The sequence below is a fragment of the Falco punctatus genome, assembly GCF_963210335.1.
Source record: "Falco punctatus genome assembly, chromosome: 18".
In the NCBI taxonomy this organism is placed as follows: Eukaryota; Metazoa; Chordata; class Aves; order Falconiformes; family Falconidae; genus Falco; species Falco punctatus.
In genome coordinates, this window is record NC_137598.1 from 3,213,820 (window position 1) to 3,239,459 (window position 25,640).

Below are 25,640 nucleotides of genomic sequence, written 5' to 3' on the forward strand. Positions count from 1 at the left end.
CACGCACACGCCCCCGCCGCGCCGCTGCCGCCCGGCCGCTGCCCCGGGAGGCGCCGCCAGAGCCCCGACACTTGCCGAGTCACCGCCGGGCGGCCGCGGGGCGGGGCCGACCGCCGGCTGGCGCGGGAGGGGCGGGCCGGGCCGCCGGGCGGGGCCGGGCGGGGCCTGCGCCGCGTCGGGACCAGTCGGCAGCGCCTGCATCCCGGGCGGCGAGCATCCTCCGGGCGGGGGCCGGCAGCGCGGCGCCTCCGCACCGGGCTGCGCATCCCCGCGGCCCCGGCCTCGGCGGGGCCATGGCGGAGATCACCAGTGTCCACCCCGGCTTCGGTGAGTGGGGCCGGGCCGCGCGGAGGGGCCCCGTCCGCCGCCCCGGCAGCGCCCAGGCGAGGCCCCGCGCCTCCGGGCCCGGGCCCCGCTCGCCGCGCGATGAGCCCCCCCCGCCCCCCCCCGCTCCCTGGTGGTGCCGGCTCCCGCGGGCCGCTCGCCCCCCGCCCCCCCTCCCCCGCGGCAGCCGCTCCCCCCCGCCCGCCGGCGGCGCCTGGGGCGGTGCCAGCGCTCGACCCCGGGGCCGCGGCGGAGGGGCCGGGCCCGCGGCCGGCCCGGCGGGGAGCAGGTGCGCGGCGGCCCCCACCGCATGACGTGATGGCGGTGCCGGGCCGCGCCGCGCCCCGGCCTTTGTTCGCGCCTCCCCGGGGGCCGGGGCGGCTGCGGCACCGGCACCGGCGGCCCGGCGAGGCGGGGCCTGCCCGGGCGAGGGGCTTCGCGGGGCGGGGGCCGTGGCGGGCCGAGCCGGGGGCGCTGCGGGCCGGGCCCGGGGCAGCAGCCACAGCCCTGCTACATCATCGGGGCTGCGCGGGCCGGCGTGGCCGCGGGCCAGGCGGTGGCGGGGGCCCGGCGGTGGCGCGGCTCCCGGGCCGGCCGCGGACGGACCCTCCCGAGCGGTGGCGGCTCGGTTTTAAGATGCTTTTTCCCGGTAGTGCGGTGGGTGCCCGTGTCGGTTGGGTTTCTCCAGGCCCGAAGATTACAGGTGCTGCCCCTGCCCGGCCTTCGGCAGCAGCCGGCCTTCCCCTCGCTGCACCTTGCCTTTAAATCCTGAAGTACTTAGTAATAATTCTCCATACTACATCCTTTATCCCCTGTACAACACATCTACTCACCTTTTACCATCTGTCTTCCCTGGGACCCGTGAGCCACGTGCTGTCATAATTTAACCGCTGGCCACCGTATGGGTATAATCAGCAAAGGCCAGTTTTAAAAGGAAACTTCCGATGAATTTTTTTTTGTCAATTGAAAAAGAATTCCATATCCCCAAAACCTGGATTTGTTTCAGCTAAGTCCTCGCATCACATCAGAACAAAGATGTCTTATACAAAGTTTGAACAAAAAAGCACGGTTCTGCTCTTTTGGGGAGGGGAGACAGGCTGCGGTGCCGTTCAGAATGGACGTTGTGCGTAGCAAAGTGCATTGAAAGTTGCAGGAGCTTAATTAAAATTGCGTTTAGGCAGCTGTACCTCAGGAGTTTGCGACTGTAACGAGTCATGGAGACAGGACTGATGAATATGAATCAATAAGGTGTAAGTAGGAGCCTTCAGCCAGGAAAAGAGGGGTGTCACAAGCAGCACAGAGTAGGGAATGATCGCTCCCTGTTTCTTCCACCGGCAAGAACAGGCATCAGATGAAATGAGGTGGGGTGGGCTCAAAATAAAAGCCCTGGTTTTCTCGTGCCGCGTAATTAAGCGGAGGAACTCTTTGCCACAGAATGCGATGGGAGCCAAATCTAAGAGTTAAGATAATTCAGTGGAAGAAGGATCACAAAGACTTGCTCAAGTGCTTTCTAGTGTGACTGCTGGTTGCTTCTTCTGAAGTTGTCCCATCAGATCTGCAGGAAATGAAGGTAGAAGAGCTGGTTCTAAGAAGACACAATAGAAACAAAACACACACACACACACAAAAGAGATCAGAATAAGAACAGAATTTTGGCATTTGTCCTTTTTTTGCGTATCCACTGAAGTTGTTAATATCTGTATATGGCTGAGTTGTATTCAAATTCAAAAGACCACTTGCCTCCTTTCAAAGAGGGAACATTAAATAACAAAATTAAGGGGTTTTTTTTTGGGGGGGGGGTTTAGTAATATTCCAAATTCTTCTTGCTTTCATTAGTTGAGTCCAAAGCTATACTCGCAGTGGGGTCTGAGAGATTTATCTGTGACATTGGTCACCATTGCGAAAGACTTCCCGTTCCAGGCAGGGAAGGCTTCTCTCTAACCCAAAGCGACTTTGCCATTTTTGCAAAAAGGAGACATATTTGCTGGAAAATCAGAGTTTTCCCTAAGCCTATCAGATATTTAGATGATAGTCCGGCAGTCTCGTCTTCTCGCCTGTTAACCTCAATAAAATAGTAATGTGGAAAGAACAGAGAAAATATAAAATCGAGGTGCTCTTTGTAGCCTCAAGTATGAGGTTGGAAGATTGTTTTGTGCTGTTTGTGGTACAGAATGAAGACAGGAAGATCAGACAAGCTTACCTTTTTTACTAGCTGTTCCATTTAGCTGTTGCCGTGAGTGTCATGATGATTTTTGGTTTTCCTTTTTACTGTGGAAGCAGTTTGTACAATTTGCGCAGAAAGAGACATAGGGTCAGAGGGCTTTTTTTGTTTGCTTGCTTCTCCATATCCACCCACCCCCCTCAAAAAAAAATTGCTTTAATAAGCAGTAGTACAGTAACAAGTTGCAAGAAGAGCCTGGCTCTACCTTCCCTATGACCTCCCACCAAGAAACTGAAGACAGCAAAAAGATCCCTCGCTTTTCCTTCCCTTTTAAGACTGAACAAACCCCGTTCTTTCGGTTTCTCCTCATCTTCCATCTGCTTTCCGTTCTCCATCCACTCAAACTTTTTCATCGTCTTGGTGGCCCTTGACTGGAGTTGCTGGAGGATGTCAGTATAATGTACTGGGGAGCTCACCAGTACTGGCTTCGTTCTGTATCTTGGTGATACTTCTCATGAAGTCAGCCGTTACAAATAGAAAATTGCTAAAAATTAACGTAGTGCATTTTTATTCTGGCTTGTCATCACTGAAGAACCATAGCTGACACAAGCTCTAGAAAATATCAGATAATCCCTAAATCCAAATACAGGATTTTCTGTCCGTTGTTTCTGGACATTGTATTTCCACATGAAATTTTGTGCATCCCATTGGCCCAGGATCTGCCACGAGGGGCTAGGACAAACCAGTCACACGTTTCAGGCCAAAGGGATTTTTAAAAAAGTGTTAATAAAGGATAACTCCAGATCCAGTGTTACGGCCATATTTATTGCTCCCTTCTTGTTGTTAAAATAGAATTGTGTAATGTTTCTGAACAGGGCGTTAAAAAAAACAAAAATAATGCTTCCTGCAAATCAAGAAACCATATTCCGGTGGAGCTGTGGAGATGCTGGTAATGCGGGAGCTTGATTTGGCAAGATCAGGCAATCAATCATTTGAAATTCTTAGCACATGAAACACAGGTCAAGCATGCCTTAGGAGTGTAAAAGTGGTTCCCACATGGGAAAATATAAATTTAAGGATGTAATTTTTTTTATTCTGGGGAAGCTTTGATACCAAGATGGTTGAATTAAAAACAACGTGGTGGTATGGTATCGATCTCTGTCCAGATGTGCTTGGCCCTCTAGGGGCATGGCCACTGTGAAGGTACGAGCTCGGCCCTGACTGCCTTGTCTTCTCCGCAGATGTCTCGCCAGTTGTGGCAGGCCTCATTGGTGCTACTGTCCTGGTGGTTTCTGTCTCCGTAACAGTTTTTGTGTGGACATGCTGTCACCAGCAAGCAGAAAAGAAGCACAAAACCCCACCGTATAAATTCATTCACATGTTGAAAGGCATCAGTATCTATCCGGAGACCTTGAGTAACAAGAAGAAAATTAACCGAATCCGGAGAGACAAGAATGGCACTCCTAAGGAGACTGGGAGGGGAAACCTCTTGGTGGATGCTGCTGAATCTGGTTTAATAGGCTCTGATAAGGCTCCCGATGGGCCAAACGCAGCCCCCCATGTCGACCAGCTCCCGATAAAAGTAGATTATGGAGATGAACTAAGTCCAGATCAAAGCCTCACTCCAGGAGGAAGTAAAACCTCCTCCCCATCTTCTCCAGGGGATGACGTCATGTTGGGCGAACTGACTTTCTTAGTGGACTACAACTTCCCTAAAAAAGCGCTGGTAGTTACCATTCAGGAGGCTCACGGGCTGCCAGTGATGGATGAGCATACTCAGAGCTCTGACCCTTACATCAAGATGACAATTCTTCCAGATAAAAGGCATCGAGTGAAGACTCGCGTACTTCGCAAGACACTGGACCCAGTCTTTGATGAGACCTTCACCTTCTATGGGATCCCGTACAGCCAGCTCCAGGATTTGGTGCTTCATTTCCTCGTGCTGAGCTTTGATCGCTTTTCTCGAGATGATGTTATTGGAGAAGTCATGGTGCCCCTTGCAGGGGTGGATCCGAGCACTGGAAAGGTTCAGCTGACCAGGGAGATCCTCAAAAGGAACATACAAGTAAGTCGCTTTGTATAGTGTGACACAAGACTCCTTGCATTGTATTTGATTCCGGTTCTTTTCATCCAGGAGCCTCCATGGTTTAATAAGCAGAAATCCTGGAAATCCTTAGCTGTGAAACACATTTTTCCACAGATTCGTGTTGCTAGTAGCGCGATGGCTGTGCTCTTTTAGCTAGGCAGTTCTGTGCTTGTGGTTCTGGTGATTTGATAAGGCATGGTCACTATTTAGGCCTAGAAACGACGACTGTTACAATATGGTCTGACCATGTTAAACACCTACACTTGTAATTATCTACATCTGAATTGTTACTGTAAGCTGTAAGTAAGTGGGAATACACCAGCGGAGTCTGACATGATTCCTCTTGTCCTGGAGCAGATGCCTAAATCAGCTCAGATGAACCCACCTTGGATGACTATTTTTTTCTCACTCAAGAAGACAATGTGTCTAAGATGGCTTTGCCAAATGTAGAGATCTAAAATTTAGGTGAAGTGAATCCCACTCTTAGTGTCTGGTGCTGTAAACTAGAAAGCTGAGCCATCCGTGCCAGATACTGAGGTTACGTTGGGGAAGGTGGCTGCTGTCCTCCAAAAACACATTGTCTTCTGGTAGGAGGGTGAGGTGGTACTTCAGATTTTTTATTTTCTTCCTTAGTTTATTTCTGCTACCCATCGTCCAGGTTCAACAGAAAAGGGCGCTTGGGCTCACTTGTTGCCTTAACGTATTGGAAGTTGTTGCTGAGCTCTGTAAAATACTTCATTATGTCCCAGAGTGGCAGTATTTTAATTGAAAAGTTTTTTCAACTATATGGGGCACTTTGGTTTTTTTTTGTTTTGAAGTTCTTTAAAGGAGACTGTGTGTCAGTGACCTAAAACAAAGCAAAAGAATCCCAACAAAACAAGAGTCCTGGTAATTACTTTGCTTTTCTTAGGTTCTTGGGATGCTTTACATTATAATTAATCAAGTGGCTGGTTTAGGTTCTTTAAATATTCTTTTCAGTGCGTTGACTGTATCTCTTAGAAGTCATAGATTAAAAATAGAGGCAAAAAGTCACACTAAATAAAAATAGTTTTAATCAAGGATTCAAATTATGTAACATTTATTAGTAATCAGAAATAGATTTACCTTGGTGTCAGGTGTGCATTCTTGAAAACCTGCATAGCTCCACAATGCCAAAGCAGCCGTTACGGAACAAAGTTTTCAATGTCAGGAAATTTCAAAACCTGGAATACAAAGTTGCATTTAAAACCCAGTAGATTATTACACAGATCCAAGCCAGCAGAGGCGTACCTCCCATCCTCATGAATATTCCCAATAATTTCTAACAGCCAGTCTGAGAATGCAGATTACTTGGAAGTAACGGCATTAAATTCCTTTGGATCAAAAGAACCCCCAGACTCTTTACAACGTACGCACACCCCCACCCCGGCCTCCCAATACTCTTTCTGGCTGCCGTATTCAGGTTGATTTCTAGCCAGGGAGCCAAAGTTCTGAATGTTTCCCTTTTGGGGCCAGGAACTTGCTCATATATTTGCTCTCCTCCCAAAATTTTGCATGAGCAGAATTACCCTTCTTTCCTTGTATTTGGAAAACTTGTCTGAAACACACAGGAACCACTCCGATAAGAAGAAACCACCAAAACCACGATGAACATTTTCCGTTTTAAAGGTCACACGCAGAGTTTTTTCCCAACTGAGTAACAGCAGTTGAAGGAACACCTTCATCTCTTGGGTGATTGCCAGAGCATTTAGTGTGACATTCACCAGTTTGAAGTGAGAAAAATCCCTTTTCTTGGGGACACCCCCTCGAGCCTTTGCTCTGCAGGGTTAGCAGTACCAGACACCGCTGGGGGCAGGAGGAGGGCCAGGTGCTGAAGTCAAGATCTTCAGCAGGCAGCTGCTGGCGTGGTGGCAGGGATGTGCAGCGATGGCAGCAGTGCCATTGGCGCGTTGCTGACACCCCGTGATTTCATACCCATCGCTAATACCGTTTGCCTTGGTAGCAAATAAACTTAATCTGAATTAGTGCCATCTCAGTGAAAGCTAACGAGTGCCATCTGGCAACCAGAACTAATTATCTTAGTATTACGTTACTCTTTGAGAGGATATACAGCAAGTTTAACTGAGTAAAGCTGGTTTTATCTTCGTATACCTTCATCCTGTACCTTTGCAGGCTATGATGGGGAGGCTGTCAAAGCATACCTAGGGAACGTGAGGTGCTTGGCCATTGAAGCTCCACCAAAAGTCAATGAAACTTAAGCTCCTAAACCCCACAGGCGCCTCTAGCAGCAGACCTCAAAAGGCAGCCACAGCTGCTGTGCTCTGGGAAGGTGCCCACCGGGTTTGCCCTCATGGAAACACGGAATTCCAGGGGAGAGGCTGTAGTGATGCTTGCTGCGCTCAGCAGGTGTGGGGTGAACAGTGCAGCATGATTGACCTGATGCCACTTGCTCCTTCTCCCAGGGGCTCCACCTGCCCGAGGCACTTCAATGGCCTGCGGCTCATTTTCCAACTTTTTAGGCATTTATTAGCACAGGGAAAGGAAATTCTGGTGACCTCCACCAACATTTGCCCCTATTTACATGACTGTCTTGTCCTAAAAAGTTCTTTCTGTTTTGTTTTTTGTTTGTTTGTTTGTTTTTTCACAGAAATGCATTAGCAGAGGGGAGCTGCAAGTCTCCTTGTCTTACCAGCCGGTGGCACAGAGAATGACCGTGGTGGTGCTGAAAGCCAGACATTTGCCAAAGATGGATATCACTGGCCTCTCAGGTAGAAGCTATTTTCTCCAGCTCTAAATGCATGGGGCGGGGGGGATCTCCAGTTTCCTTTTCAGATCTTTTCACCCGTCTTATCTGAAGGATTTCTTTGCGCATTTTTCCTCAAACTCTTTCTAAGGGCGCTGGGTCGCTGCGAGTGATCCATCCCTCGCCAGCAGATGGTTGTACAAACAAGACCACGTCCTTCCTGCTGTGAGACCAACAGTTGCATCTTTCTGGCATCGCCGGGGCTGTGGATGAAGACAGTGTTTTCCATATTTAGCAGAATCTCCGTGTTGCTTTTGGCCAGAGCGCGCAGGCTCCGTGTCTCCACGCTGCTGTCACTCCTCGCTGCCCTTAGCAGTGTTTTTGCCGCGGCACAACTGCTGCTCGCTGCACCTACCGCAAACCCTGCCCCTGGAAGAGGAGAGTGAAAGAGAGCAAGCGTAAGAAAGAGGAGTGATAGACTCAGAATAGAGAGGGGGCAAATTCATACAACATTAGAAAAAATGCTTCTTTTTTTTTCTTTGTTGTTGTTTTTGCTGGTTTTGTTGTTCCTCTGTTTGGGGAGAAGAGCAGCTGCTCTGGTTTTCCTATTTTGCAGTTGCGGATTCTCAGACTCCTGAATCCCCTTAGCAAAGTTTCCTTCAGGATGATGGGAAAATGGTTAGAATCAACTCGAGAGTCAATAACAGACTGACTGATAACAAATTTAGTCCTGTTTTTGTGGCTTTCTTCTGTACGCCTCAGAAAGAATGCGGACTAGGCTTAATTCTCTATTGTAGGCCTTAATTTTTTTTTTAAAAAAAAGCTTTCTATGTGTGGTCTCCCACTACAGGATACATTTTTTGGTAAGTGTTCTTCTCCCTGCTGAATCTTGTAAGGTTAACATCACTTCTTTATGTGATCTTTACATTATGCATAAGCTCATCATTTCAGTTGGATAAAAAAAAGTGAAAATTAACTAATGTCAGCTGGGCAAAAACTTGGGTTACATGAAAAAAACCCCCTGTGTGCGTGGTATCTTAATTTAAATCCTAAACAAGTATCCGCATAAAGAGTGAGCTGACTGATAAAGTGAGGCTGATGGAGACGTGAAGGCTTTATTTTAAACTTTCTTCTTTTTCAGTACCTTCCACTAGAAATGTTTTCCATCTGCAAGTTATTAAAACTGTTTTGACACTTTGTTGGGCCGTTTTCTGAAACAGGGTAAAAATATTTCTTGTTATAGATGACAGCAAAGAGTGAAAGTTTTGGCTAGTCAGGCACTAACCTCATCAAAAAGCTGCCCATTTGGTATTTCTGGGAGTAATTACTGCCATTTCACGTGCAACTTACTTCCCCCCCCCAATCCCCATGCAATGTCCATGAAGAACTTGGGCTGCTAACATCAGCTGGTTGCTTTGCAGTGAGAAAATACGCCAACAACACCCCCCTCCTGGGGCAGCTGGAGTGAGTAGCCAACATTCACACGGTTTACTTGAGCTCGCTCAAGTTCAGTGAGCTAAAACCTACCCGTTACGTGCAGGAGCATTGCTGGGCTGTGTTATTGGTTTATTTCTCTCTCTCCTCCAGCAGATCCGTACGTTAAGGTGAATGTTTATTACGGAAGAAAGCGCATAGCAAAAAAGAAGACTCACGTGAAGAAGTGCACTTTGAATCCTGTCTTCAACGAATCCTTCATTTATGATATCCCCATTGATCTCCTTCCTGACATCAGCATTGAATTCCTAGTTATCGATTTTGACCGTACCACAAAGAACGAAGTGGTGGGACGGCTGATTTTGGGAGCACACAGCATCACTGCAGCTGGTGTGGAACACTGGCGAGAGGTGTGTGAGAATCCTAGAAAGCCAGTGGCCAAATGGCACAGCCTGAGCGAATACTAGCAGAGGTGGCGGCAGCGACAGCCGACTTGTAGAACAGACTTAAACCTTGTTTTAGCTGTAGAACTAAACTTTCGTAAGAAGCAGCAGCTGATTGGTTCTCTAGTGATGTGATTTTGCAGGGCACTAAAATTCTAAAGAGCATTAAATGAAAAAAAAAAAGATACCACGAATATATATAACAGTGTAATCACGCTATTGCATGCCTAATACAAACTGAAATTAGTATAATTACCAATATCAAGTTGCAGATTTTAATACAATTATCTGTCACTATGGAAGTTGTGTTTGTGCCGAACTGTCTTTGCTGGTATTCACCAAGATTGGCCTGTCTTTATTAGGCTTCTCCCAAAGTTTCTGAATTCTGCTGTTTAACCTCTAGTTTCTTGTTAGTTTGCCTGCCCATTGGTTCTTGCAGTTCTGTTCTTTGCTGGTTTGGGAGTACCAACCGCATTTCCGTATAAAGGTGGTTTAGAATTCTGCACTAGCGCAAAAGGAAAATACAGGGAAAATGGCACTTTCCTTCAGAAAAGAAATAGTTCTGTTGTCAGGTACCGAAATACTTGCCGTTGCAATGTGCTTGTGGAGGAGCTGTAAGGTCACAACATCAAAAGATTTGCATCTAAAACTCAAACACCAACAAACTGATCGCGTTGCTTTTGCCAACATGGAAGTTAGCACAGGCATGATCTCAGAGACTATCAGAACTGGGGAAACTCTGCTCCATTTCATTTTATTTAACCCTGTCTGTGCATGAAGGGCTGAAGAAAAAAACCAAAACCTGGTATGTCATTGATTGGTTAAGGAAGCTCTTGCTGATTCTTTTAAACATCGAATGTGAAATTCTACATGATTGATAAGTTCTGTTATTGCGGTGTAACATACCTGAGACAGGAAAGAATCTTGGGGGAAGGGGTTTTAAGTAGAAAAATTACAAAGCCTCCCTTCATTCCTGCTTGAGTCAATTTGTGTTGCGTATGATCTTGTAGTTACCCAGAGCCAGCTCTTAAGGAAAGGAATAAACACAGGGGAAAGCCTGTCACAACAAAATGTGTCGGGCTCTTCAAGAAGTTAATTTTCAGAGTTTCAAGGCAGCTCGAGTTCATTCTTAAATTGTGAATGACTTCTGAGACTTGGGCTATGCTTACCGTCACCTCTGAAGTGTAAAACCGTTACATGGCGAGTGTGACCTGTAGCACTTCAGGCTATTAACCCTGACTAGTCAGAAGTTTTGAACAGAAGTTCATAGAATCAAGTTCCATGATCACAAGTTTGGAAGTCGCTGCGTTAGATGTGATGGTAACGCCCTCACCTGTCAACTGGCTTTGTACAAGACACCAGCATCCTGGCAAGTAACGCGATTTGGCTTCTTATCACAGTCAAGCCAGGAAAGATATAAGGATGATAATTGGCAGAACATAATCAATTGTAAACATTGTTGGTAAACTGAAAGAAATAGTTACAACCAGCTGTAGAAATTAAAATTATTTCTGAACTCTCCAATGGAAATACAAAGCAGAAGTGAGCTTGCAAAGAGGCACGTAGGAGACCGCAAATTTTCAGTAAACATTTTGTTGATTCCAGGCAGCCAGTCTGTTCTGTGCCCTGTGGAATGTAAATAATGTATTATAATTAAAAAAAAAAATCAAGATCACTTAATTACTTACAGGACTTGACTACTGAATTTTAAAGCCCTGTTGGAAAAATGATCCTTTCCACCTTCATACTAATGAAAGTAGAGTAATTGAGCAAGGCTTACTCAGTGTCCTCTCCAGCCACCGTGTAAAGCCACAGCTGCTGGGAAGGCTCTTCGTGCAAACAGTCAGCACTTTGTTAGTTGGCAATACTTTGGCGTCTCTTCCTACGAAATTATTTTTGGAAAGTTGAATTTTCTCACCCATAGCTAGTTACTCATTGAAACTTCCTTCCAGGCAGAGTGTCCCTTTAGCAACAGAAGTCACACTGAAGCTGAAGCTCTCTATTTCTCGGCCTTGCATGGCAGGCAGAAGCATGGACTGTGTTCGTGCTTTATCAATCCTGATTACGAGGATTTCTGCCTGAGGTTATTAGTAGATTTTATCTTTGTCTTAAATGCTTTCTAGCTCATGCTGTATTGGTGGCTCACAGCCACAAACCAGAGAACGAGTTCTCCCTTGGAAATTGGTGTAGATCTATTTCAACCCTAGTTTTTGCACTAAGCAGTTGTGTTGCTGAAATTTAGCAACTGTCACGACTTTTCCTCAGAACATGCTTTCCAGCACCGCTCCAAACATCTGGATAGGACATACTAACAACAACAAAATTCCCTTTTTTCCCTCCGGTGTGAAAAGCATGCTTAAGCCTAGATGATCTCCTTAAGATTCCTTTAGTTGAAAAGGAAAGATGAACTTCTTGTCAAGGAAACATGCTCAGGGTAAATAGACTTAGGCTATCAGGCAGATAGGAGTAGCTCCAACACTCTTCTGGAATAATAGGAAACTGAAGATGTGCAGATATATATTTTTTAAAACGTAAAATAGACAGTAAGTGACAGCGGACTCACTGTAAAATCTCCCAGGTGTGGTTATTCTTTACCTTGTGTCTTCTATTGTAAAACTAACTTGGACAGTTACAACTTTGTGTGAAAAAAAGAAAAAAAAAAAAGCAAAAAACCTAACTCAACATGTGTGAAACTGCATAATGCTATAAGCTAATCTACATTATGTAATGCTATCTTGTATGTTGAATTTGTTAACGCACATTGAGCGTGCAAATAAAAATGAAATCACTTTAGCTGCTGACTGTGTGCCGTGTTTGACCGTGGGCAACACATCCATGACCACACCGCACACTTTAAGAATGTGTTTCTAAAAGCATTTATTTCTGCTGTGGCAATCCAAGGGAAAAGCACGCACAAAACGTGCCTCAGAGACACAGAGGAAGGTGGCAGAATCCTGGCCAGTTATGTAGAACATCATCACTTAAGCGCTAGCACATACAGACACTTGGTACGCAGCGTTATAATTTGGCACGAATGGATATTCGTTGGCTAAGCTGAATCGAAGCGAAAAAATAGGCTCAGGTGGGCAGGAAAAAGAGGCCGTTTGACTCAAAGTTCTGTGATTTAGAAGCGTTCCTGGATTCCTGGTCAGAACTGAATTATCCAGGAACACTTTTGTCCATCTCGCCCCCTGCGAGATGCAACAGTCTCCCTTAGTGCAGCGATCTGGCTTCTGTGACTTGTTTTCCTGCAGCCCCACGTCAGCCCCACACAGAACAATATTGCTGGGCACAAAGCCACGTCTTTAGAGAACGCCAAATAGCGGAGAGCAGCGAGCCGCGTTTCCCCAGCAACACAGACTCCAGCGAGCGCTTCAGCGCCACGCTTCACGCTTTTCTGGTGGCTTCCCACGTAGCAAAGGGCCCATCTCCAGAGGTGCTTTAGGTGTCCCCCTACTTAGAATGAGCTTCAGGTCTCAGCTTCAAAGAGCCAGACAGTTTCAGCCCAAGCTTTACAGAAACATCACCCGAGGTCCCGTAACCAGGAATGTGGCTGGTGCTGCGGCTCTCCGCAGGCGGGAGCTTCCCAGCTTCCACGCCACGTGGGAAGTGCACTCGGGAGTCCCTCCCGTGCCTTCTCCAGCAGAAACGCACCACAGTTAACGGGAGCAGCCGGCTCTCTCCGACTGTACCCCGGGACAAAGATGAAAACAACCTGCAACAGGTGCCGCTCCCATCACCGGTGACGCGCTTGGTACTACTGAGGAAGGAGCGGCAGAAGAGCCGGAGAAGTTCCATGAGCTGGACGTGGCCCCTGCCCTGGTGACCCGCTCCCACATTGCTGGACGCAGCAGTTGGACTCGGCGCTGCACACATAGAAACACGGGCAGCCACCGAGGTTGAGCAGGTAGCGACCCACGCGACGTGCACACGCATCCGGACGCGATGCCCAATGACCCCAGACGCGGTGGTTTATTTCACACCATTCTCTGCACTGCGATTGACCGCAGCGTTTAACCTCTGGCCGTTATTTCTCATGGTAATAACCAGGGTTATAAGAGCGGTTGGCTGGAACTGCTCAGCCAAAGCGCACAGGCGCTGGTTATTTTCTACTTATTGTGCAAAATGTGAGAGAAAAATCTCTCTTCATCCTTCCCTGCTTGGCTTCCGCATCTTGTGCTGCCTGCCTCTAACAAACGTCCTGTTTCAGGTTCTTACACCATTCAGCTGAAGCAGAAACAAAAGAATTTGCATAAGAAAAAGGAGGGGGGAAAAAAAAAAAAAAGGCAAACAGAATGGGTTTGACAAACCATGAAAAGCGAAATGGTTTTGTGGGGAGCATGGAAGCTCGGCCCTGACTCCCTTCCCACCTTCCCGGGGCCGGCGTGCTGGTGCCACTGAAACCAGCAGGATTCTGCGCCGCTTCCAGCACAACCGGGTCTCTCCTCCTCCGGCAGCTTCTGCCTCACCTAATTCCCAGTAGGAGCCAGGCACGTTGCCACAGCAATGTGATTCACTCCTGATGGCAGATGCTGGGTCAGGGCTGTTCCAGTTCTACCAGTCCGTGATTCCTTCCAGCAGGCAGGGTTGGGAACAGCTTTGTCGTCCCCCCCCCAAGCCCCAGATACTCAGGGCTGCAGCCGGCGTCAGGTCCCTCCAAGGGGCCTCAGGGTGCCCTTTCGCCCTCACCAAAACGCAGCAACTGGATCCTGAGTGTTCAACGAGCCGTTCCACCGCGTCAGCCAGGTTGCAGGGCCCCGAGGTTGCTGTCGTTAACTTGCACCTGCTCCGATAACTGTTTAAAGCCAAGCTGGTCCCTTTCAGAGCCTGCAGCACCGGAGGCCACTGCGCCCGCGCACCAGTGCCTGCCCCGGCGTCGGCGTCTGAGCGCCCCGTTGCGCGTCTGTCCTGCGGAACAGAGACAGTTCTTGGGGAGATGCTTCCTCTGTTGGGCCAAATGGGAAACGGGATAGGAAAGGAAAAACATAAGTGAGTAAAACATAAGGAAGTGGCAGAAAAGGCAATGCCAAGGAAAAAAAAAAAACATACCAAAAAATAAAAACAACAAACAAAACCACCACCACCCCAAAACCAAAATGACCCTCCCCTTTACCTCTGCTGTATTGCACAACAGTTGGACCCTTCTTCCAAACGTGGATGGGCCCATACTGACAATTTTTAGACTCTACCTCAACACAGAACCTGTTCCATTATATACATCATTACATTAATTCACCTGGTCCTGAAATCAGGCATCTCAGAGGACTCAACAGCCGCTTAGGGACGTCCCATTATCACTGAAGAAGAGCAGCCACCTGCTGGAAAAAAAATAAAATATTAGCAGTGCACCTAAAATCAATGAGAGTGGGGGGAGCATGATACCCTCCCCTGCCCCCGAAATTCCCCAGTGAAGCTGTGGGAGGCTCGGGGACACTGTGCACGGCTGGTGTCCAGAGGGTGAGGGATGTTCGGAGTCACTGTGTACTCAGGACACGTGAATTTCAGCTGGGACAGGGGAAGGGCTGGACCCATCCACATCCAGAAAAGAATATAAAACACGGGCAAAATTATTTGGGGAACATTCAGATTACATCACCTTGACTTTTTAAAAATTAACACAAGCAATGCAACCCACCGCAGGGAGCTCACCGCCTGCATTTTTGGTCCTGAGATGAATGTTAATACACAGACATCAACATGCAGATTCAGCTGACACTCAGAAAGGGAAAATGTAAAAAAAAGTGTCTGATTCCTTCCTGCTGGTGAATGTAATGAGACGAACAGTTCAGCAAAGCAAGATTTAGCAAATACGAAGTGCCTCACAGTATTACGCTGTTAAAAGAATTAATTACAACACTGAGATCTACGTACTAAAATCTTCTTATAATTAAAAGAACTACATATGTCACACCTTAGGATATATATTTAGGTCTCTGAAAGGAACACCAGGAGTGTAGGCAGGAGAAAAATCCCTGTGTTGCCACGCATAGAATCGTTACAGCACAAAGCCTAAGCTGATGCTCTCAAGTTATTTTTTTTCTTATAATAATATAGCAGTAACGGGTTTGGTAAAAAAAGTATAAAAGGATTGAATAGCAAAGGTGCCCTCACACAAAAGCTGCACAGCCCAGACACAAAAATCCAACAGCAAGCCTGTACAGAGCATCATCTGATCATGCTGGATGTCGTCAGATCGAACCCACGCTTTGGCCATCACCAACCTATAGGATGGGGCTTTTTTAAAGTTGTTGTTACTGATACTCTGCAGAGAACATCTGTATTTCCAAATAACTCCCCTATCGTGCTCACACGATGACTCTAGAGGACTATTCCACCTTTTCTTACCCTGTCTTCCAAGTGCTGCACTGTATTATTTGTAATACAGAAGAGGAAAACAAAACACACACATACACACAGAAAAAAAACCACCAAAACCGAAAAGCAAACAAGATAAAAAGATTAAAGCAAATTCATCCAAGTGTTCTCTGAGATCTCACGGCAATATTGGTTTTAGTGGTTTGTGTGGATTAGCGAGACCATGCTCATGCAGACGCTTATCTTCAGGCCATGCCACAAGCTTTGTGCTTTTTCCTTTTCGTCCTTTCTTAGTCATCCTTGGGTAATGTTTCTCAGTACTGAGTTTTGGTAATGTTTTCAGAGGACTTTTTCCTGTATTTCTTGGATTTATTTCTTCATAGAGCATTCAAATTACACGCAGGATTTAAAGCTGATTATTAGTAAAGAAAGCATTTGTCAGAATTAACCTTTCCAGCCCACTCAGTGATGATTACTTCTTCCACTGCGGGCTATCGAGTGGCTTCGCTGTTAGAGCGCAAATTCGAGTCAGATGCTTTTTGTGCATCTTCTGTCGATTTAACGCACAGACTCACTGGAAGAAATTACTTCAGCCTATGCCAAGCGAAATGTGCCATTTTCGCTCATTTGCTGGGGCGAGGTGCTTGCTAGGATAGAGTTGGTTTGCCCCGGAGAACAAAGGACAGCTCAGGAGCATCCGCCTGGAGCTTGTAGGTTCACTCGCACCCAGATTTACACAGGTGTAAAACCGACCCCACACCAGCAGCTGCTGCCCATGACCCAGATACTTGACTTGATCATCTGGTTTCTACATAGTATTTTGCTTCACTCCTCCAGTCTTGTGACACAAGTGTTGCTGCTTTAATTCAGCAGTAATTTTGGCATCGTTTGGGGTTGGGTGGTTGGTGGGGTTTTTTTTCACTTCTCAGTTACATGCAATTAACCTCCATGTATCTTAAATTTTACCAATTTTGCACTTTTGAGAATGACTTCTTGTCCTCTTGACAAGCGGCTGACCTCTATGAACAGCGATTTTGCATTCCCACGATACAATCACGCAAAGCAAACCTGTACCAGCACCGCATCAAGGATTTTCTTCGTACGCTCCAAGCGAACAGCAACATGTGCTCAACTTCACACCCACACCCACGCCGACAGCGTTAGACCCTCCATAGCTGAGATTCCTTCATTCCTGGTGATGGATACGCTGTTTGTGGGCAGATCTTGGCAATTACAACCTGAAACGCCTTTGAGCCTGCCCTTAGGGAGGTGAAGCACTGCAAAGCTCGCTCTCCCCATACGTCTGACACCTCTGCAAACCCTCACGGACCCAGGCAACCAGGATGCAAAATGGACCCACTTGGCTCCATAAGGTCGTTTTTATTTCAAGGCTCCATTACAGTAAGCTTTTATGTAAGAACTCGACTCCTGTGACTTATTTAGGTGACAGATAAATGGCACTTCACAATCATGTTGGAGGAAGAATTCGAAGAATGTAGTGGTAGGAATGTTTTCATCCCACAGGTTTCTTCATGCCCTGTTAAGAAAGAGGTCACTGCTGGGACAACTGAAACAGCTTCCAAAATTCTACGGAGAAGCCTAAAATCTAAGCTCTTAGTCATCTGCTTCTTAATTAGAGGTCTTCCCCTAATTTGCCTCTAGATCTTATCACAGTACCTACATACAAATTTTTAGTGTCAAAGTTTGTGATTTGATTTGGTCTACGCTTTAAAGCCACGTAGCCAAAAAGGATGCAAGAACAGCCTTTTCTTTTGGTCTAAATTATGGTTCCTGTAGTTACAGAGAACACAACAGATACGGAGCAAAACTAGTGAAGAACCATCACTGAACACAAGCCAACACGCTGGCTTGGGATCAGCTGGCCCAATCTGTAGCCAATAACACGCACAACAGCGCGATCAGTGACAGCACAGCGTTAGAAAAAAGTGTTTCCGCTCTTTACTGGGCGTGTATCACAGGATGGGGTAGGTGGGGGGTGAAGCAGCTGGTGAACCCTATTTGCGTTGTTTGGATCTCACCTGCGACTCTCAAGCAAAGCTGTCCTGGAGGAAGAAGGAATGTCAACTCTGAAAAATGATGAAACCCGAAAGCAGCATGAGCAAGGCAACAGCGTCTGCAGCAGACGGGTTACTGGGAAGCCCCGAGAGAACACGCGCTAAGCCCGTGGTGTTCAGTATATTCTTGGTCTGCAAAACAGAGCGAGCTGTGATAAGAGCACGGCTTTTGAGGTAGTCAAAGCTAGGCAAACCCAGAGTACTTCCTAGCAGGCTTAGAAAGGAGCTGCACCATTAAATGACTGGCTGGAAACAGGGCAAAAAAACAGCACGCAGGAAGAAAGTAACGCTACCAAAGCTATCGCTATTGTATTACTTACTACTACTCATAAAATACCCTGAAGTCATTTGATGTTGCTAAAAACATCATGCAGGCCTAGCCTACCAAGTTTTCATTGATTTCTAATTTTTTAAAGCTTCTTGGATAAAGAGCAGCTTCTGAAGTGCGCTTTAAACTCACCTCTACCCGTCAGCCAGGTGGTGATGGCCAGAGGGGTTATTTCTGGTATGTGAGGTATAAAGGAAGGATAATCAAACCACACGCCACGTATGTGATTCATGGCTGTAACATGTAAGAGTTACCCTTCTAGGAATCTTGCATTTAGCCCAAAATTACAGTCCCAAGAGGCTTCCTCATGAAAGCAAAAGCAGGTAACACGTACCAGGCCATCAACCAGGGCGAGATTTATCTGCCGACTCATCTGTTTAGACAGGAAAACAGTTACAGCCGTAAAGCCGATCAGGGACCGTACTGCCACAACCACTACAACGTGAAGTGTTGCTCCAGACTGGAAAAATCACACAACAGAGTTACTGCTGCAAGCCATGAGACAATTCTTGCAAGACTAAGAAGTTATGAGAGATGGTAGCTGGGGATGCTGCTAGCCAGCACCCGGTAAACGCGCTAGGAGATGCTGATGCTGCGCGCAGGAGCGAAAACGTTCCATCCTCGGCTGCAGGACCGTCACTCACAGGATGCTACAAGGCGAGATCCTGTCTAACCCAGCGCCAGCGATGGCAGCAGCCTGTCGTTAGTCAGAGCACGAGGGACACCTGGCAACTTTGGCTTCAGCATAAAAACCTGAAGGGAAGAAAAAACAGCAACTATACCAACGGCCCAAAGGACTCTAAACACAGCTGCCTTCTACAAAGTACAAATACAGTATCTATATATAGTACAGGATAATAAAATGCAAACCACCAACGCACAGAGAAACCGAGGCAGTGGCAGGCACAGAGGGAATGCTTCAGCCGGTGCCCCAGCACTCGAAGATGCAGACACTGGCCTCACGCAGCTGCTACTGCCCTGGTCACAGCTAAAACCTGGGATGTCAACGTACCTGACGCAGAGCATGCGGCGGTAACACAATACAGCTGCAAAACATCCAGATCATATTTGAACTATTCAGCACCACAAAGTTTTAGGTTTTGCACCACTTAAACATAACATACTAACTTCCCCCCCCCCTTTTTTTTTTCCAACCAAGGTAAGGATTTTCCAACGTAATTTACAAGCACATCACAAGTTTTCCTTCTTCAGCACCCTCAGGCTGAACAGCCCCCTGCCCATCACACTAGATACCACAGATTACAACATCAAATGCAAATGTTTGTATTAAAAATTATATATTGTGTCAAATAAAACAATTCTGTGTACAAATTTATACATGACAAAAATAAAACTCTTTTTGAATAACACTGTGTAAAAAAAGTGCTGCTGTTCTGATGTAATAATTCTATAAGCAACAGGCTCACAAAGGCATTAGTAAACACTTAAATTGCATTGAAGGGATCACATAAGGCACAGACATCAGTTATTTAGAAGTTAAAATAGTCCCAATACAGCTTTCAGTCGGCTGACAGGTTACCTTTACACATTATCTGAAAACTCTGAATGTAGGAGGCTGGCTAATATTCCATGTTAACTTACTGTATCAAGGAAAAACACAGGGAGAACTTGGAATCACCCCCAGGCCCCCACTCAGCATTTCCGAAGGCTGGTCTGGCGTAATTGTTAACGTGACAGAATCAGCAACTGCTTTTAGAGCAACTTCTTATCTGTTGCCTCCTTCTTCTCCTCAAACTTTCTGCTAGATTGTTTTCCTAGGATTTTTATCTGAGTTATAGACAGCATTTAATCCCGACAGAGAATGAGGAGGAGGGCTTTTGGTCCTCAACCAGGAACTACTGACAAGACGCACACAACTGCTCGCACAGTTAACGTAAAAGAGGTCTTAAATTCTGAACAACCTGAATCATTCTCAGCCTTTTTCAATCACAGTATGTGTGATTATTACCAGTGTAGTGTAACACTGGAGCACTGGAAGGAAATGAGAAACAGAAACTAATTTAAATGTTTAGCTGCTCAGCCACAAACAGAATACAAAATTTAAGCCCCCTCCAAATTTCTCGTTGTAAGGGTTTGCTAAATCTTACACAAAGAAAATACTCTTAAAACCAACAGGCACAGAATTTCCAGTTGTATCTTAAGCAACAAGGAGTTTAACAAGAAAAAAAGCTTAAGTTTATACATTTGCCACCCTCGCTTCTTGTACTAATCCTTTTACAGATGAATTTTCAGGTTTGACTGCATTAGCACATGCAGCGCACCAAGACTGGCATTGCAGGTCTGAGTTTTGATCAGTAAGATTAACGCTTACTGACACAGGTGATCGGAGAGTAACAGACGCTATGCTACACTTAGTCTAAGCACTTTCACTCTTAAACAGAAAGATTCTAGGCACTTCATTCTCTGAGAAATTTGCATTAACCATGTCTGAGTTACCTACATTTGTTCTATTATTAAAAAAAAAAATCCAGAGGAACACTAGACATCCATCTCTCTGCTGGATTTAAATTCTCTAAGTGATGTGTATGTTAATCAGCTGGAAAGCAGAGAATCTCTCTCCGTATGCCGGGTCTGCCTCAGCAGCACTTTCTTCACCAGACTGTTCTTTGCCGAGCATAAGAAAACCGGCACCTGCGCCACCTGGACCGCCTGCGTGCGTCACGTCAGGGATGTGGCGAATGTCTGTCAGGACTGTCACCGTGCCCAGCTAACTGCTTCCTTCCACTGCACGAGCAATTCTGCTTTTAAGACTGCACTGGAAGAATCTCACCGGTACTAGGGATATTAATTCTGGGCCCAGATACCTCAGTATCAGTCATTTTCTCTACAAAGTAGTTATCATAGAATAATTTGAAATTACTATGTTAGAGACTTCTACTTAACAAAGATACTGGCTCCTTTTAAGACAAGAGCATAAAACTGAATGTAAATAAATAAGCCAGCGCACCGTTACAGCTACGATTTTTAACAACCAAGTCAGAAAATTCAAAGCTGTGGTTTCTGCAGCACCTACAGCATTAAATTACACATGCTATGGCAACACAGTAAATGCTATATACAGTAGGAAAATGCTACATATTCATGTGCTGTTGCCAAGTTATAGCTGCCATAGGAACCATAATTTGCTTTTTCTGACTTGTTTAGAATCCCACCTACAACACCGCTGATTATGATAGTTTAGATAAACTTGTACAAGTGTTCCACATTACTTCTGATGGAAAAAAAAAAATCTATTTAATGAGAACACAAGAACTCTAGCACAGTTCTGTTCACACCTATACACAGCTGTGGCCACTAGTCATGACACACACTTTGTAAACTACTTTTCAGCACAACCTCAATAGCCGCCTTTCATGATGTGGGTTACTGTTCCGGAGAGCAGCAAAATTTTCTGGTGCAAACAACTAGGAAAAAAATTAATTAAGTTAGGTTGGGTAGAACTTCAGCAATATTTTAACACAATTCAGCTTCCAGCACGCAGTGACCGAAGACGAACATTCAAAGTGCAGGGACATAAACCTATCAGCATTTGTAACCAATGTCATACAAGCAACATTTGCTGGATCCAGTAAAAAAATGACAGAACAAAAGTATAACTGTTACTGTGTCTGAAATTAAATACCCAAAACTAAGGGAATATAATTCTAAACAAAAATAATTGGTAAAAGTAATGCGTTCCCTCACAAAAGTCCCATCAGGTTTAAAACACGCTGTCAAAATGTTGTCACTAAACTGCTTTGGTTACAAATGGCTGTTCACAGGTTTGGTTTTGTTTTGCAGAGGAATTCTCTTTGTTCAAGTGACGGAATCCTTCTTCCTTCTAAATGGTGACTTCAGTCTTTTCCACACGCTGCTTTTCGGTTTTGATTTTTTTTCCATTGCCATTACTGCTTCTTTTTCTTTCCTGCGGATTTCTCGCACAAGAGCATGAAATACATCATCAATATAGTAACGGTATGCAGCTGAAGTTTCAAAAAAAGGGCAGTTGAATTCTCGTGCTAAAGCAGAGCCTTCTTCTTTGGAGACCTGGGGAAAGAAAATGTTCACGCTTGTCAAGAAAGCCAAACCCAGAAAGTTTTATTTCTTTACCGTTTCTTGCTCTGCTTCTCTTTAACTGTGCACGCACCCTCCCAATTCCAGAACAGCCCGTTTCCACTGACCTCTAAATTTTTCTCCACAAACCTGTTTTTCTTTCACTTTCACTCACTGCTACTCTAGCAATGCAATCATCTGCAAGAGACTCTTCTGGACACTAACGAAACAGCAATGTCCTTCAAATGAGTATTTTTTTCTTGGAGTCCAATCTAGAAGTTGCCTAACACGAGCTGTCCTCAGCCCTAAACCAAGCATTTGTCAGTTTGGTAAACTAAGAGTATTTCCTTCACCTGGTCAAAATTATGATGTTTGTCAAACTACTACCCAGAGCCAAGCAAAACCCTTCCAAAAAAACCCCACAAACCCTAAAACCAGCCTTGCTGAGGCCGTAGAAAAGCAACACTTGCTCCTCATTCTATATATCTTTTAGCACGGGTGTTTTACCAGTCACCCTAATTTTCCTGCTACAACGCACACTGAAAATTCATCTAATTCCAGGTATACAGAGAGCACCTCTGGAACTTGTTTTCCAAAGTACATTCCCTTCGAGTGAAGCTCTGCTTCAAATTGTCTTCCCACAGACAGCAGTTACTGTTTTCTTAATTTTCCTTTCTGTCCATTTTTATCCAAGTTCTCCATTTCTAGAGCACTTGCATCTGCAATTTGTACTACTATCTGCAAGTGGTTTACAGAATGCTAAGTCTCTATTAACAGTATCTCCTTTCATGAATGAAAAAAAAAAAAAACCAAACCAAGAGCAGCTGAAACCCAAAGCATCAACTTGATGACTTTACTTTGGCGGCTGCTAAATGCGTTTGGTTATTCGACACATTCAGGATTAAACAAGTACTTCTCTACTGTTCATCTTGCTATATAGTGAAGAAGCAAAACAATTACAAGAGCATAACCTCTCGTATTACTGCATTTTACAACAGAAGTAGCTTGTAGTTATGAGCCTCTGTTCGGCCATTTACCTGCCGTAGCTGTGTCAGATCAGATTTATTTCCCACCAGGACCACGGGAGTGTCATCAGTGCGTCGAACACGATATATTAGCTGTTTGAACTCACGCACTTCATGGAAACTGCGCCGGTCTGTGATTGAATAACAGATGATAAATCCCTCGCCAGCCCTCATGTATTGGTCTCTCATGGCCGTAAACTCTGCCTAGAAACAGACAATTACATTTCAATTGCACAAATACAATGACAGCCTAATTTGCTCTGAATGGGAAACACAACATGCATTCCAAAACCAGCTGCACAGGAACTCTTGTAAACAAGTTGGTCATCTATCTTCTTGTCCTGTTACATGTATGTATGGGATTGACACCAAGTTCCTCTTGCTATAGAAATCATACTAACACGTCACTGATCAGCCAATTGCCTGCTGATCATGAACAGCAAGGTGCAGAAGAGAAAGCACTACGTGAAACCCAAGTACCACCTGAGCTGCCTACCTAGAGACAGTATGTTACAAATATTAAAAGCAATATAATGCTTAGAAGAAGTAAGAGAGCTCAAAAAAATTTTGAAAGAAAAGACAGGCATACTTTTACAGGAGTTCTGTCCCTACACCTGACCATTACAGACTTCTTCACATCCTCCCAATTTGATTATTACTCACGTACCTGTCCTGCTGTGTCCAAGATATCTAGATTGGCAGGTTCATCATCGATGCGTATTCGGATTTTATAAGCATCCTCTGTGATCCACGGCACGTCAGAAAGAATGAGATTGGAATACAATTGCAATACTCATTAGTCATCAATTCACAAAGAAAATGTTACACTACAAGAACCTAATCTGGCAATATTACTATACCACGAGTCTCATCTTTGCTTAACAAATAACAAATTAAAAATCGATTTTTAATTGTCCTGGTGTGATTTAGTATCCTCCCAACTGTTTGCTAAAATCATGCTATTGTACACGCTATTTCTGGCAGATATGTGGCCACATCCTATAAATTAATTTTGGACACCTTGGTAGAAAGCACAGAGTAAGAGCATTGAGTTTTTCTCAAAGCCAGAAAATACCCGTGATTCAGGAGAACTGGCCACACCAATTGTCATCTTCTTAGCTGTAAGACAGTAACTATCGTGTCCCTCTCAGTCAGCACTCCCACACTACAACAGCACACTTTCAACATGAAGCTGGCTGCTTTTCCCGCTTTTCCTTTGACAGCATAACTGTAGGCTAAGGCTTCCCTTAGAGACGCTGCAAAACTTATTCAGAAATACAGTAACTTGTTAAGCATTTCCATTCCTCCCAATTTCTAAAACAGAGCACTTTGGCCTGTCAGATATATTAATTAAGCAGAGAGCTGATTAAGCAGGGCTGAGCTACAGCAAGGAGACTAGGATTTTTTTTAATAGACAACTAATAATCACTTAGAAGCAGGTTTTCATCCTTGTCTGCCAATGCACAAATACAGAGCGCGCACACCCTGAATGGCTGTGACAGCAAAGTTAAGGATCTAAAACTCACATAACCCAACCCTCACAGCAGCCTCAAGACTCTTAATACCTTTGAAATGAGTGATTTTAGGGACCTGGGTCCTCAATCTACAGCCACCCGTAAAACTTTCTTTTCACTGAGGACTTTAAAGGAGCGGCCCCCCAGCAGCTTCACCTGCTCAGAGAGGGCGCGAGCAGCGGGGAGGAGAAAGGAGGGATTTTCCTCACCAATTGTGGGATCGTGATCCTCTGGAAACCGGTGGCTGATGAACTGCATGGTCATGGCTGGAGACACAAACGAGAGGCACAATCGCAGCAGCCCGGGTCAGCGCGGCCGCCCCGGCGCCCCCCGCACACACCCGAAACCGGCAAGAGGCGCCGCGCCCGGAGCGGGGCCCGGGGCCGCCACGGGAGCCCCGGCGGGTGGAACAACCTCAGCCCCATGGGCCGGGTGCGGGCGGAACGCGGGGGGCAGCGCGGGCCCAGCGCCCCCCCGCCTGCCCCAGAGCCGGGCCCCGGGCCGCCCCAGCGCCACCCCCCCGGGCTGCCCCAGAGTCCCCCCCGGGGCCGCCCCAGCGCCACCCCCCCGGGCTGCCCCAGAGTCCCCCCCGGGGCCGCCCCAGCGCCACCCCCCCGGGCTGCCCCAGAGTCCCCCCCGGGGCCGCCCCAGCGCCACCCCCCCGGGATGCCCCAGAGTCCCCCCCGGGCCGCCCCAGCGCTACCCCCCCGGGATGCCCCAGAGCCGCGGGGGGTACACGGCCCGCCGGGGCCGCCCCCGCCGTACGCACCGCTCTTGCCGACGCCACCCGCGCCCAGCATCACCAGCTTGTACTCGCGGGACTGTCCCGGGGCGCCGCCGCCCGGGCGGGCGCCGGAATCCATCTCCTCAGCGCCGCAGGAGCCGCCGCCGCTGGGGAGGAGACGAGAGCGTGAGCACCGGTACCTGCGCCGCGGGCCCTGCCCCGCCGCCCCCCGCCTCACCGTCAGGCTGCTCCGCGCCGCATCCCACCGGCCGCGCCGCGGGACGAGACAGCGACGCCAAAATGGCGGCGGCTCCTCCACCGCCCGCGAGCGGCCCGGCCCCGCGCGCCACGCCCAGGCCGCGCCGGCAGGGCGGGGCTCGGACGGCGGCCCGGAGGGGCCAAAAACGCCCCGCGGCGCCCGCGCCCGGCCCGACGC

The 25,640-nt window shown here is 46.8% G+C and overlaps 3 protein-coding genes across 9 annotated transcripts in view; 1 reads left to right on the plus strand and 2 right to left on the minus strand.

Annotated features, from left to right (window-relative positions):
- The window catches only part of GON4L (gon-4 like), a gene marked incomplete at its 5' end in the record, with an annotated part of 31,967 nt that extends 31,766 nt beyond the window's left edge, over positions 1-201 (minus strand). For 4 of the 5 annotated variants that reach the window (XM_080368966.1, XM_080368965.1, XM_080368964.1 and 1 more), the window contains one exon: positions 76-201. In XM_080368966.1, coding sequence (XP_080225092.1) covers positions 76-201 — 126 coding nt within the window. Of the gene's footprint in view, positions 1-7 lie in introns of all 5 variants that reach the window. The other variant, XM_080368967.1, reaches the window with a different exon arrangement.
- SYT11 (synaptotagmin 11) lies at positions 193-11,963 on the plus strand. Of its 3 annotated transcripts, none has more exons than XM_080369040.1 (4): positions 193-327; positions 3,727-4,550; positions 7,198-7,321; positions 8,884-11,963. In XM_080369040.1, exons 1-4 carry the CDS (start codon positions 294-296, stop codon positions 9,192-9,194), a joined length of 1,293 nt encoding a protein of 430 aa, XP_080225166.1. In that variant the 5' UTR covers positions 193-293; the 3' UTR covers positions 9,195-11,963. The 3 variants fall into 3 exon arrangements, with proteins under 3 accessions (XP_080225166.1, XP_080225165.1, XP_080225167.1); XM_080369039.1 differs by having other exon boundaries at positions 7,198-7,318; positions 8,881-11,963; XM_080369041.1 differs by having other exon boundaries at positions 7,198-7,318.
- Positions 11,964-19,156: 7,193 nt separating this feature from the next.
- Positions 19,157-25,568, minus strand: RIT1 (Ras like without CAAX 1). The gene is made up of 6 exons (XM_080369057.1): positions 25,443-25,568; positions 25,250-25,371; positions 24,690-24,746; positions 23,634-23,707; positions 22,979-23,170; positions 19,157-21,935 (listed from the first exon to the last, which is right to left on the minus strand). Exons 2-6 carry the CDS (start codon positions 25,341-25,343, stop codon positions 21,705-21,707), a joined length of 648 nt encoding a protein of 215 aa, XP_080225183.1. The 5' UTR covers positions 25,344-25,371; positions 25,443-25,568; the 3' UTR covers positions 19,157-21,704.
- Between the last annotated feature and the right edge of the window lie 72 nt (positions 25,569-25,640).